This window comes from Dasypus novemcinctus, chromosome 7 (assembly GCF_030445035.2).
Source record: "Dasypus novemcinctus isolate mDasNov1 chromosome 7, mDasNov1.1.hap2, whole genome shotgun sequence".
In the NCBI taxonomy this organism is placed as follows: domain Eukaryota; kingdom Metazoa; phylum Chordata; class Mammalia; order Cingulata; family Dasypodidae; genus Dasypus; species Dasypus novemcinctus.
The window spans coordinates 49,673,442-49,688,615 of NC_080679.1; the positions used below are offsets into that span (position 1 = coordinate 49,673,442).

General features: G+C 37.4%; 1 protein-coding gene across 1 annotated transcript in view; it reads left to right on the forward strand.

Annotated features, from left to right (window-relative positions):
* DNAH7 (dynein axonemal heavy chain 7) overlaps positions 1-15,174 on the forward strand; it is a 334,263-nt gene that overhangs the window by 14,098 nt on the left and 304,991 nt on the right. Inside the window, exon 2 of the mRNA XM_058300437.1 lies at positions 2,267-2,329. Coding sequence (XP_058156420.1) covers positions 2,267-2,329 — 63 coding nt within the window. The remainder of the gene's footprint in view (positions 1-2,266; positions 2,330-15,174) is intronic.

The following is a 15,174-nucleotide window of genomic DNA, read 5'->3' on the forward strand; positions in this document are numbered from 1 at the left end:
TCACTTCAGTCATTCTTAGAGTACTTTCATTATTCCAATAATAATAATAAACAAAAAACAACCAAAACTATTCACCTCTCAATCTCTCTGTGCTTCCTCTACCTTAAATAGCTGCTCTTCTTTTTCCTTCTCTCTAGTATATTTGTATTCATATTTTGTAAAAGCTGTCTTCTATATGTAATATCATATATAAGTTTATTTTTGAACTCTCAATTCAATTCAGTTTCTTTAATCAATAGGCCTATCCTCATGCCAGTGCCATGTAGTCTTGATTACAATAGCTTTGCATCAATTTTGAAATTGGGGAGTGTGACTCGTCCAACTTTGTTTTTCTTTATCAAAATTGTTTTGGCTATTCTGGGTCTCATATATTACCATGTGAATTTTAAGGGTTCCATTTGATCCAAAATTTCTGCAAAAAAAGTCATCTGGGATTTTCATAGGAATTGTGTTGAATCTGTAGCTTGATTTGGGGAGTATTACCATATTAAAAACATTAGTCCCTGTCATCCTGTCTCTAGCTTTCTGAGACAGCTTGGTTTGCTTATTTCATATCAGAGAGGTCATGTCGTATTTGTCCTTCAATGCCTGGCTTGCTTCACTCAATATAAGGTCCTCAAGATTCATCCATGTTATTCCATGTGTTTGTACTGTATTCCTTCTTATAGCTGAGTAGTATTCCATTGTATATTTATACCACATTTTGTTTATCCATTCATCTGTTGATGGGCATTTGGGTTGATTCCAACTTTTGGCAATAGTGAATAATGCTGCTATGAACATTGGTGTCTATATATCGGTTTGTGTCCTTGTTTTCAGTTCTTCTGGGTATATACTCAGCAGTGAAATTGCTGGGTCATAGGGCAAATCTATAGCTAGTTTTTTGAGAAACCACCAAACTGTCCTCCAGAATGACTCGAGTTCAGTGCCTTGTCAGTGGGCCGCACTTTGTAATTTGTGTTTCTGAATGTGATGGAGTTGGACTCAGTTGTGACCTTTCTACACATGCCTCTTCTGTCACTTTTACCGAACCTGTGGCACTGGGGTTGATGTATACCCAGGAGACTTGAATCTCTGGACTGGCCATGTGCCACCTGGGCCCTGACCCTTAGCAGAGTTGCAACTCCTACTCTCCGGTTCGTTGGACTTACCCAGGTCAGCTAACAGGGGGTGAAGATGGTCAACCACCACAACAGGGAACCAAGAGTAGTGGCTACAACTCCAAGGAGGAGAATCACATCCATCAGCCATATGGGATCTAAGACCCCTCTTGATAAAGAGGTGGAGTGGACATTACATCCCAGTGTCCACAGGATGGAGGAATAAAATATGGATTAGAGTGGACTTAACTGGTATTCTACTATAGAACTATTGTGACTAGTAATGGAAGAAACCGTAGCATTGATGTGGAGAAAGTGGCCATGGTAGTTGCTGAGGGCAGGGGGTGCAAAGAAGAGATGTGAAGTGGGGGCATTTTTGGGAGTTGGAGTTGTTCTAAATGATATTGCAGGGACAGATGCTGGACATTATATATCCTGCCATAACCCACTGAATGTACTGGGAGAGAGTATAAACTACAATGTGAATTATAATCATGTGGTACAGCAGTCCTCCAAGATGTATTCACCAAATACAATAGATGTGATGCAATGATGAAGGAAGTTGTTGCTATGGGAGGAGTGGGGGATGTGGGGTGTGGTATATGTGGGAACCTCTTATATTTTTTAATGTAACAGTTTTTGTGATCTTTATATCTTCAAAAATACAATAAAAATGGAAAAAATAAAATAAAATGTATTAAAGCATAAAAAATCTAAAAAAAAAAACCACATTAGTCTTCCAATCCATGAATATGAGATGTCTTTCCATTAATTTAGATCTTCCTTAATTTCTTTGAATGATATTTTATAGTTTTCTGTGTACAACCCTTCCACTTCTTTTATTAAATTAATTCCCAAGTCTTTTATGCTTTTTTACAGTCTTATAAATGGAATTACTTCCTAATTTTGGTTTTGGGATGTTCACTACTAGTATATGGTAATACAGTTTATTTTTTGTGTATTGATCTTGTATCCTGCAACTTTGCTGAACTTGTTTATTGGCCCTAATGATTTTTCTTTGAAATCCTTAGAATTTTCTATATATAAGATTATGACCCTTCAAGTAAGTTTTAGAATATTTTTGACAATGTGTACTTTACTTTAGAATAGACACTCTGTAAAATTTGGTTAACTGAAGGTAATTTTTTAAAAATGTTTTCACATAGGACAAATCAACCAGCAAAGAAAAATCCAAGACACCAGTGAGATTTTTACCACAATTGTCTACGGTAATGTACTTATAAACTATGCATTTTGCTCCTTGAATTTTGTTGTTTACTAGTTTTCTGACTTGAAAATTAGTTACTGAATATCTGGTTTTGAATCCAGAATTTGAATTTAAATACTCTACTTGATTCTTTTCTGATGGAGAAATTCTATGTGGTTCATATCTATGGAAAAATAAACTTTCTTAATGAATTAACTATATGCTATAATTTCCTTGAATGCACAGAATATTGGAGAATTCTGGATAAAAGAATTGCAAGATAACAGAAAGAATATCAGAGTGAGAGTGAGGAAATGAGGGCTTGGGGTACAAATTATCAAAAACTGGGAGTCGCCACTGTGAGCCTCAGATTCTGAGTTTGAAAATGAGGAGTGTGTTGATTTGGTGATCTCAGAGGAGAGATCTCTTGCAGGAATATAGAAAATTCCTCAGAACTTAGCAACTTTTTCTTTTTTATGATTTTAAATTATCATTGTTCTTTGAGAAAAGGCAGTAATAGACATTTTCAGTTGATAAAATGCTGGGAAAATTAGATTTTACTGTAATAAATTTTAATATCTAGTAATTATATTGAATTTAATGCCACTGAGTTACACTCTAGTGAATCCTGGAGAGTGAGTTTATGTTAGGGTTTAATGCAAATATTTGTTTTCAAATATATTTTAAAAGTTCAGAATGAATTATGTAATGGAATTTGCATTGAGCTATACAGAGAAGATTTCTGATAATTAGAAATGAAAGACATTTTTTTGCTAAGAAAATGTGAATGAGTATTCTTAGGTGTTATGATCTTAAACATTTCAAAATACATGTTTAATTGATAACCTGTTTGTGTTGATATTGACAAGGTATCACACCAAATTTTATAAAGTAGAATCATAGCATTTTTTCTTGGTTCTGCAAACATATATCTTAAGGTTTCTAGTCTAAGAGACAAAGATCTGGAATGAATAGATATTTTCATTTCTTTTATAATTTAACAAATTTTAAAACTGAGAAAAAGCAAAATATTGCCCAAAGGTCTTTTCTGTGTGTGTCTTATTTGTATTCAGGTTTATAAATATAACAATTTCACTTTACTTAATGAATAAAAATATTCATTGGCTGAGATGAATAAAAATCCTTTTAGTCATTGAAGCATATAATCACCTTAAATGCCTTTGATGACTGTTTTAAAACCTTACAGTTTGCTTATTTTTAGTTGTATCTTTCAGTTTTTCTTTGGTGTTCTTTGAGTTTTCTGTCTTTTAGGGAAATCATATTTTAACAGATATCTTTTAAATGACCCCTTGTTTTTTAAAAATCTATTTTTATTTGAATATCAAGGTTTGTACTTGGATGAAGTTTTCCAGTGGTGGCTGAGATCTAGAATGATTTTCACACAAACCTTTGTGCTTCTGAAAGTGACCCTAGTAGTAGAATTGAAGGGTGACATAGCACTGGGGATTCCCAGCCCCTGTGAGCAGGTGACCTGATTCTCAGCCTTCTGAGCCCTCACTTATAGCACCCCCATGAATCCTTAATCCTTTGTGGAGCAAGAAGAGAGTGCAGGAATGGAAGGGCAGATGGCATGGTGGACGTTGTCTTAGATTATATTTCAGAGGGGCCTGAAACAAGGACTTGTATACAGGTAGTTTATCTGGAATGTGACTCCAGAAAGGAAGAGTAAGGGACTGGAAAGAGTAAAACTAGGAAGAAGGAGAGGGCAGTGCAGACATGTGTTAGCAAGTTGGTTGCCATAGTAGACAACTGGGTGACTCAGCCATGACCTTCTGAGGAACTTAGAGAATGCTTCCTGGAGTTGTCCACCCGAGGATGGTCTGGAAGTACCATTTTTCTATCAGCTCTCATCTCCTATTGTTTGAGGGTTGTTCCGAAGGATGTCAACTGCCACTTACTTCTGGCTGCTGATATGTGTGTGCAGAGTGGACTGCCCCTAGAGTCATAAGCTTTGGTATTGGAGTAGCCCCAAGACAGCAAGCAGAAGACATTTCCTTAAGGCAAAACACTGTCATTCCTATATGCATTGAAGTTATAATAGCACAAAACTGCTCCCTACAGCTGTGTCTGGAATCAGTAATAAAGCCAAGGTGATGGGAGAGGATTTGAGGCAGGGTGCAGGAGTTGTGTGATAGAAAAATCATGGAATTCCCTTTGGGTCTGCATCGGGAAAGTGCCAGAGCCGTGGGAGGGATCACATATGACAGGGTCATTACATAAAAGGAAGACATGGACTAAAAAGACTTGAATTTTTAATGTCAAAAAATATATAAATTTGTTTCAAGATCCCCCTCTCCTCACATACACTTTTACTGAAGAACCACATCACTTATCGATGATATTCTGGCTTACATGTGCCTTCTCTTCTTAGTTAGCCAGAAAACCACTGTTTATAAAACATTCTATGAGATATATATTCTGTACCATAGTTAAAGGAGGAACCATTAAGGCCGCTCTACCCAGGCTGGTTACTGAAGGGTTGAGGGTGATAACTCAGCAGGCAGAATGAGTTGTGTAGATCCTAAGAAGTTAGGTATGCGGGATTGTTGGAAGGTTGGTTAAAGGAGTTGTTTGGTACTTGTTTAGTGACTCCAATATAATAGATCTCATTTGATTTACCTCTTGATCCTGTTATGTAAATTCCAGTGCACTTGGACCATATCACCCCAGAATATTTCCTCTCTCACCTAAATTCATTCTTATCAGCCTTTGTCTGAACCCTCATTATCTCTTAAGCCTTCAATTCTGAGCACACCTACTGCACTTTCTAGCTTGAAAACTTTGTGCTTATATGTCTTTCAATATCATGTCCCTCCTGGAGATTGTAGAAAATAGAGCCATTTGTGGTAGACCAATAAATATGCCTGAAATGTTCAACAAATCCAGTGTTTGTACTTTGTAGCAGTTTGATATTGTTTATGAATTCCAAAAATATATATTGGATTATGTTTGTGAACTCGTCTGTTCCTCTGGGCATATTAGATTGGATTGGATTCAGAGGTTTCACTTTTACTTGATTAAATAATGATTAAGGCTTTGATTGGGTTACATCAGTAGGATGTTGAGTCACTGCCCCCTTGGTGGGTGGGGACTCACAAAGAAAAGGACAAGGCACAGAATTGGAGTTTTGAGCTGGAGCCGTGGAAAGTAAACACACAGGAGAAGAACACAGAGGAATAGAGACGGCTGCATAGACATGGCAGAAGTCCCAGGAAGACAGCGAGCCTCATAGTCTATCGCTGACCTTGTGGAGAGAACAGAGCAGCTGAGCCTGGAGAGGAACAAGCCTTAGGAAAGTGACGAGACTTACCCCAGAGTATGGCTGATATTGGAAGAACCTGGGACCATGGAGCCTTAAGAGGAAGAGGAAGGCTGGACCCTTGCAGACGACAGCAGCCATCTTGCTCCAGCTCATGGCAACAGACTTTGGTAAGGAAGTAACTTACACTTTTTGACCTGGTAACTGTACCCCAAATAAATACCCTGTATAAAAGCCAACATATAACTAGTATTTTGCATCAGAACCCCTTTGGCTGACTAATACATACTTTAAGAAGTACTGTCTTTCAATTTTAATTTTTAAGTTTTCATTACATTTTTGAAGGGCTTGTTTAATAAATTTGTCATTTTCTAAAATAAAGTTAGAATTATTTTAATTCAGTTTATCCAGCTCTTTCGGACTTTGATTTATTAGATGGAGGTGGGGTGGGTTGAGGGGGTATGAGAGCAGGATAGGTACATGCACAAATTATATTTCAGACAGAATTTAAACAACAAAAGAGTGCTGTGCATATTCAAAGGAGAGGGAGATCCCCTGTGGCTGGACTTAAGAAAGAAAATCTAAACATTTTGATTTTGGTCTTGAAGAAAATGTAGGATTTTAACAGGGAGATATTGAGGGGCATAATGCTGGTCGTGTTAGGGTAATTAATAATAGCTGACATAACGGACAAATGCCCAAATCTCAGAGACCTTGCTTTCATGAAGTTGGATGTAGGTTAGGTCGCCCTTCCTGTTGTGGTTATGCCAGCCAGGACATGTGGAATCTAAGGGGGCAGTGGCAGGGATGAGAGAGTGGTGGAGGTGGAACAGTGGCTCTGAGCTCCTTTTCTCTGTGTTCACATTTCATTAGCCAATGTGAAATGGGTGGCTCCAAAGAAAGTGTCCGAGATGCTTGGAATTGGTTGCAGCATACTGTGGAGGACTTTGGATACCTACTACTACAGGGGCTTTTGAATATTTCTGAACAGGGAGCAATATGATCAGAGGTGTTACTTAAGAAGGTCAAGGTGACCTTCTGTTACTAGAATTTTTAGAAAATCAAGGCCTGTATCTTCTGTTGCTTGGATTATTATTAAGGAGCCACTAAACTTCTGACTCCAGTCTCTTTCTCCTATATTTTGTTTACTGCTGGCAGGACCATTTATGAATTCACCCTTTGTATGTCCCTGCATTGTAAATAGGGTAAACAATATAGTTTATCGCCCAGACTGAGATGCTATTGAGAGTGGAAGAGGTGCTCCAAATGATTATGCTAGGTCAAGAGGTGTAAACTGGGACTATGCCCATCAAACTGGGATTTAAGGTCACCCTTATAGGAGACTACAATGGCTTTCTATTACCAGACAGGTCAGTAAAGCCCAAAACCCCTGGCTGGCCTTCAGGGTCCTCCGTGATATAGCAGCACCTACGTATCAGTACTATTTCTTCTTTCCACCCTTGATTCAGGTTCCTACTCAAATCTAAGTTCTGCGTAGCGGTGCCTTACCACCCCAGCTAACCTAGGACTTCTCTACCCTTTCCCCCTCAGCCCCCTTATTTTGCATTTTTCTTCATTTATATTGCTGTCTGGCATTATAGGATGCACGTATTTGTAAATAGCTGTCTGTACCCCCACTGGAATGTAACCTTAATGAGGAAAGGACTTTGTTCTGTACTGGGCTGCCGACCCAATATCTTAAAGAGAGCCTGGCACTTGGTAGGTCCTCAGTAAATTGTTGTTGAATTAGAGAATGGATCTACTTTCTTTTTCACTTGGGCCAATAACACCTCCTGCACCTTCTATTCTTATTTAGCCCTCAAGCTGTTGTTCATGATGATCCTTCTGTCTTCAGTAAAGTCATTATTGTGCTTCTATTATGGAGAGCCAACCAATGCTTCAAGGCTTAGCTTCCATCTTTTATCTTCATTGATAATAGTGCTCTACACTATTTATCTCTTATAGATGTTGTTTAGATTTCTAGGCTGCTCGAAGCAGATACCATGAATTGAATTGGCTTAAACAATGGGAATTTATTAGCTTACAGTTTGAGGCTGAGAAAATGTTCAAATCAAGGCATCAAGAAGGTGATCCTTTCTTCCCAAGGCTGGCTGCCAGCAATCCTTGGCTCCTTTGCCAAATGGCAATGCACATGGCAGTGAGTTCTGGTTTCTCTCTTCTTTCCTGTTTTTTTTTTTTTTTATTTCAGCTTCTTGCTTCTGTGGCTTTTCCTCTTTATCTTGCTTCCATTTATAAAGGACTCTGGTAAAAGGATTAAGGCTCATCCTGAATCAGGTGGATCACATTTTAACTGAGGTAGCCTCATCCAAATGTCCTACTTGCAATAGGTTATACCCACAGGATGATTCAATTTAAAACATGTTTTTCTGGGGTATATACAACTTCAGACAACTGCAGACATATACAATTTTTATGATTAAATAATTATCTTCAATGATATATGATATATATATTATACAAATATATTGCAAAATACATAATGTATAAATACAAATTGTATTTATGTATAATATATAAACATATATATTTAAATAATTATATTTGTTATCAACTGGCTTGCATGCCTTGTAGGGCAAAGACTACATTGTATATAAACTTCTCATCTATAGAACAGTAATAAAAGTAGTACAGTACTACTTACCTCATAGTTTTAAAAACAGGTTTTAGATGACAGAAAAGTTACTTTGAAAGTATAAGGGATTCCCATATACACTGCCCATTCCCCCTCCCACATCTTACCCAGATAATAACATCTTACAATTGTGTGGTACATTTGTCACAATTGATAAATAAATATTGAAGCATTGCTAGTAACCAAAAAAAGGTCTATAGTTTACATTGCGGTTTACACATAATTCCAATACCCTAGAAATGCCCTGTGTTCTATCTATTATTCCCTCCCTCTTTCCTCAGAACCTCTGGTAACCACTATCTTTATAATAATGTTTCATGTTCTTCCATTACTACAATATTAATAAGTTTACTTTGTCCATGGTTGCATTCTCCCCTTACGTTTGTTCAGTCTTCAGCTTTGAGGATTTTTGGATGGTGATGCCCACTCTGTCTCAGATTAAGAGGGACCTTACCTCTTATGGGACAAATGGAAGGAACTGTTTTGCTTGAAGTTGTAGATAGTCTCTGTTTTTTGGGATGGTGGTTGTCCGTCATTATCATTTTTTTAGTTGTCCTGGGTGAATCTGATGATTGGAGAGTAGGTATTGGCTACAACTTTCTGAGATTTAGGGCTCAACTGGCATATGAACAGACCAAAGATATAAGTCTCTGAGATGTACATTTAATGGATATGCTTCTACTTATACTTATATAAAGGGTGTAGAAGAATCATTTGTAGGGAAATTATGAACTAGTCTAACTCTGTTACACTGGGGAATTTGGTTGTCATTTATTTCAAGGTAAGGCCCACTGGCAGGGTGCTTGTTTCAAGGGATTGTGTGACTTGCTGTAGCCACTGGAGATTATTCATGAATTCCAAAAAGAGAGATTATCTTTGTAAACTGGTCTGTTCCTCTGGGTGTGGTTCCCTTTGATAGTATTAGATTTGGCTGAGACATCTTTGATTAAACTATGTTAATATTAGGGCTTTGATTCAATGACTTCATTTGGGTGTAACTCAGGTTAAGTCCCTTGGTGGGCTGATATAAAGGGGCACTCAAGAAGGCACACAGAAGACACAGAAGAGGAGCGAACTTGATCATTTTGGTCTGCCATATGACAGAAAGGAGAAGGCTCAAACAGTTAAAGCTCTGAGGAGAGCTGAGCCATTCACCTTATAGTTTGCAGCTGAAGAGACCAGAGCCCTGAGCAGCTGAGAAGGCTGGGAAATAAACGAGCCCTTTAACCTACAGCTGAGATCTGGAGAAGCTGGGTCTACAGAGCCTTAAGAGAAAGAAGAAGGTTGAACCCTAGCAGAGACTGGTAATGATCTTGCTTAAACACATGGCAACAGACATTGGTGAGAAAGTACTTATTATGGTACCTTAAGTTGGACTCTGTAGGACCTTGTAATTGTAAGCTTTTACCTCCAATAAATACCCTCTATATAAGCCAACAGATTTCTGACATCAGCACTCCTTTGGCCAACTATTACTTGCCTATAGTGTCTGATGTCTCTAGAGTCCTTGGGAGCACCCCTATTTGAGGCTTTGTCAACAGTAGCAGTGAGACATGCCTGAACATGCATAAGTGTAACCTCTAGAATGACTTTCTGATTCATATTGAAATCTTTTAGCCATAAAAACACTTTTGTATTTGATGTTTCCCCCTTTTGGTCAAAGTCTTTTTCCAAATACAATGCTGGTTGGTGCTTGGTAGTAATCCTTCAGTGCCAGGGAGGTTCATCCCTGGAAGTCATGTCCCAGGCTGGGGGAGGGGGAGAAGATAGTATGTTTATTTGCTGAGTTTGGCTTAGAGAGAGGCCACACTTGAGTAACAGGTTAGTTTTCAGGAGGTAACTTATAATTAGATTATGTTTCAATTTGACAAGAATAAGATTCACAAGTACAAGTGTTAATATCATATGCTTGATCATGGTGTATAATTCATTTGATGTTTTGTTGAATACAATTAGCATTCCCACAATTGTATTTTCAATCACAGACCTCCACCTCCCCAGAGTTTACCTGTTCCTTCCTCCAGCCCTCCCCCTAGTTCCATGGATAATCAAACACCCCCCCAACCCTGCTCACCCTCACACTCCAGAACTATCAGCCCCACTCACATTACTGCACCATCATCACCCGCACCCACTGCCAAACCACCCTGTTCCACCTTATCATAGATTCTGACCAGATTGAGCATTGGCTTACCACTCTCTACTCCTTTTCTCTCTCCTGGTAAGTCTTCTAGACTCTAATCTTTGTGAATCAGCTTAGTATGCTAAGGTCAAATTAGTGAGGTCATGCAATATTTGTCCTTGAGTGACTTGCTTGCTTCACTCAATATATGGTTTTTGAGATTCATCCATATTGTCAGGAGTGTCAAAGCATCATTCATTCGTACAGCTGAGTAATAGTCCATTGCATGTGTATACCACATTTTGCTTATCCATTCATCTGTTGATGGGCATTTAGGTTGCTTCCAACTTTTTGCAATAGTGAATAATGCTACTATGAACACTGGTGTAAATATATGTTTGTTTCCCTGCTTTCAGTTCTTCTGGGTATGTACCTAGTAGTGGGATTGCTGGATCATATGGCAATTCTATAGTTAGCTTCCTGAGAAATCACCAAACTGCCCTCTGCAATGACTGCAGTATTCTGTATTACCACCAGCAGTGGATAAGTGTTCCTATTCCTCTACATCCTTTCAAACACTTGTAGTTTTCTGCTTTTTTAGGAGCAGTCAGTCTAATAGGGGTAAGACAATATCTCATTATAGTTTTAAATTGCATTTTCCATAGCTAATGATGATGACCATATTTTCATGTGCTTTTTATCTACTTGTATTTCCTCTTTTGAAAAGTGTCTATTCAAATCTCTTGCCCATTTTTAAAATGGGTTGTTTGTATTTTTATTTATTTATTTTTTTTAGATTTATTTTTTATTTATCCCGCCCCCCCCCACACACACACACAGTTGTCTGCTCTCTGTGCGTTCTTCTATGACCACTTCTGTCCTTATCAGTGGCACTGGGAATCTGTGTTTCTTTTTGTTATGGCATCCTGTGTGTCAGCTCTCTGTGTGTGCAGCGCCATTCCTGGGCAGGCTGCACTTTCTTTTGCCCTGGGTGGCTCTCCTTACGGGGCGCACTCCTTGCACATGGGGCTCCCCTACACAGGGGACACCCCTTGTGTGGCACTCCTTGAGTGAATGAGCACTGCACATGGGCCAGCTCCATATGGGTCAAGAAGTCCTGGGGTTTGAACTGCGGACCTCCCATGTGGTAGGTGGATGCCTTATCCATTGGGCCAAGTCTGCTTCCCTGTATTTTTATTTTTGAGGTATAGCATTTCTTTATATATACTGGATATTAGACAGTTTTCAGACAGGTAGTTCCTGAATGTTTTCTCCCACTGAGTAAGGTGCTTTTTCACTTTCTTAACAAACTGCTTCAAAGCACATAAGTTTTTAATTTTAAGGAGGTCCCACTTATTTTTCTTTGATTGCTCACTTGCTGGGTATAAAGCTTATGAAACCATTTCCTACTACAAGATCCCATAGATACTTCCTGCATTATCTTCTAGGAGCTTTATCATCTTGGCTCTTATATTTAGGTCTTTGATCTTGAGTTAATTTTTGTAAAGGGCTTGAGATGGTGATCCTCTATCATGCTTTTGTATATCCAGTTCTCCCAGCACCATTTGTTGAAGAGGCTATTCTGTCCCAGTTGAATGGGCTTGGTGGCCTTATTAAATATCAGTTGGCTGTATATATGTGGGTTTATATCAGAACTCTCAATTTGATTCCATTGGTAAGTATGTCTATCATTGTTTCAATATCATGCAATTTTGATCACTGTGGCTTTACAGTATGCTTTAAAATCAGATAGCTTCATCCCAGAATCCTCAAGATTGGGGAATAAATGATGGACTAGAGTAGACTTGCTGTTATTCTACTATAGACTTATTGTTATTCTAGCAAAGGAAGAACTTTTATCATTGATGTAGAAGTAGTGGCCACTGGAGGTTCTCAGGGGAGGGAGATGGAAAAATAAGTGTAATATGGGGACATTTTTGAGACAATGGAATTGTCCTGAATGGCATTGCAATGACAGATATAGGCCATTATATATCTTGTCATAACTTACAAAATTGTGTTGGAGAGACTTTAAACTATAATGTAAACTATAACCCACATTTATGTGTTCATCAATTGTAACAAATGAAGGATGTTGTTAATGTGGGAAAGTGTGGGAGGGGTTGGGAGTGGGGCATATAGGAATCCACTACATTTTCTATATAACATTTATGTAAGCCAAGTATCTTTTAAAAATAAAAAAGTATATTAAAAATAAATGGATTAATTGTAAAAAAAGAGGATTGGGGAAAAAAATAAAGTCAGGTAGCTTGATTCCTCCAATTTCATTTTTCTTTTTCAATATGTTTTGGCCTTTGCCCTTCCAAATAAATTCCATTATTGGCTTTTCCAGTTCAGTAAAAATTGCTGTTGTGATTTTTATGTGTAAATCAATTTGGGTAGAATAGAAATCTTAATCAGATTTAGTCTCCAATCCATGAACATGGATGTTCTTCCATTTGTGTAGATCTTCTTTGATTTCCTTTAACAATGTTGTATAGTTTTCTGTGTATATCCTTACACAGTTAAGTTTATTCCTAGATACTTGATTCTTTTAGTTCCTTATAAATGGAATTTTTTTCTTGATTTCCTCCTCAGATTGCTCATTATTAGTGTACAGAAATGTTGATTTTTGCATATTAATCTTCTATCTTCCCACTTTACTTAAAACACTTATATCAGCTGTGAGAGCTTTGTTGTACATTATTCATGGCCTTCTACATATAGGATCATGTCTTCTCCAATTGTGTAAGTTTTACTACTTCCTTTCCAATTTGAATTCCTTTTATTTCTTTTTCTTGCCTAAGTGCTTGAGCAAGTGCCTCTAAAACAATGTTAAGTAAGAGTGATTACAGTGGGCATCCTTGTCTTGTTCTAGCTCTTGGAATGAAAGCCTTTAGCATTGAGTATGATGTTAGCTGTGGGTTTTTCATATATACCCCTTATCATTTTGAGGAGGTTTCAAAGTGTGTTTGTCAAGAAAGGATGCTGTATTTTTATAAACGTGTTTTCTGTATCAATAGAGATGATCATGTGATTTTTTTCTTTTGATCTGTAATGTGGTTTTCTTGTGGTGTCTTTATGTGGCTTTGGTATTAGGGTGATGTTGGCATTACAGAATGAGTTAGGTAATGTCCCCTCTACTACTTTTTGGAAGAGTTTAAGCAGGATTGGTGTTAATTCTTTCTGGAATGATTGGTGGAATTCACCAGGGAGGCCATCTGGTCCTGGGCTTTTTTTTTCTTGAGAGGTTTTTGATGACTAATTCAATCTCACTCCTTGTGATTGGTCTGCTGAATTCTTCTATTTCTTCTTTCATCAATGTAGGCTCCTTGTGTGTTTCCAGAAATTTGTCCATTTCATCTATGTTATCCATCTTGTTGGTATACAATTTTTCAGAGTATCCTCTTATGATCCTCTTTATTTCTCTGGGATCAGTGGTGATATCCCCTCCCTTGTTTTTTATTTTATTTACTTGCTTCTTCTCTCTGTTTTTCTTTGTTAGTCTGGCTAAGAGTTTGTCAATGTCATTAATCTTCTCGAAGAACAGCTTTTGGTTTTGTTAATTTTTCTAGTTTTTTTTTTCCCTCTCAATTTCACTTAGTTCTTCTCTAGTGTTTGTTTTTTTCTTTTGGATATCCAGTTCTCCCAGCACCATTTGTTGGTTTGGGATTAGTTTGCTGTTCTTTTTCTAGTTTTTCCATGTGTCCAGTTAGGTCTTTGAATTTAGCTCTTTCTTTTTAAATATAGGCATTTGTGGCTATAAATTTTCCTTCAGCACTGCTTTAGCTGCATCCCATAGGTTTTGATATGTTGTGTTCTCATTTTAATTCATTTCAAGGTAGTTAATGATTTCTTTTGCAGTTTTCTTCTTGACACACTAACTTCCATATATTTGTGCCTATTCTGTTCTCTGCCACTTATTAATTTCCAGCTTTATTCCATTGTGGTCAGAGAAATTATTTTGTATCAGTTTAATCTTTCAAAATTTTGTTGAGACTTATTTTGTGACCTAGCATGTGGTCTTCCCTGGAGAATGATCCATGTGCATTTGAGAAGAATGTATATATTTGGGTGTAATGTTCTGTATATATCTATTAGGTCTCATTCCTCTAATGTATTATTCAAGCCCTCTTTTTCTTTATTGACTCTCTGTTAAGATGTTCTAGCTAATGGTGATAATTGTATTAAAGTCCCCCACTGATTGTATAGGCATCTCTTTCTCCCTTTTGTTTTGCTATTGTTTGTGTCATGTATTTTGGGGCACCCTGGTAGGCACATAAATATTTAGATTGTTCATTCTTCTTGATAGATTGCCTCTTTTATTAATATATAGTGTCCTTCTTTGTCTCTTATAATAGTTTTGCATTTAAATTCTATTTTGTCTGATATTATTATGGCTACTCCTGCCCTTTTTCGGCTATTGTTTGTGTGTAAAATTGTTTTCCAGCCTTTCACTTGCAACCTCCTTGCATCCCTTGGTCTAAGGTGAGTTTCTTGTAGACAGCAGTTCTTTCCTTATTCGTTCATTAACATTCAGTCTCATTACTGTGAAGTCAGTACTTACATTAGCCATTTTTCTTTAGGTTTATATATGTCATATTTTCTTTTTTTCACTTTTTAATCCTTTTAGTTCCTTTTACATAATCTTCCTTTCCACACTCTCCTTTAACCCTCTCTCTACTGTTTTTCCTTTCAATCTGCAGAACTTTAATATTTATTAAAGGGCAGGACTCTCGTTGACCAACTCTCTCAATGTTTATCTGTGAATATTTTGAACTCTCTCTCATGTTTGAATGCCAGCTTTGTTGG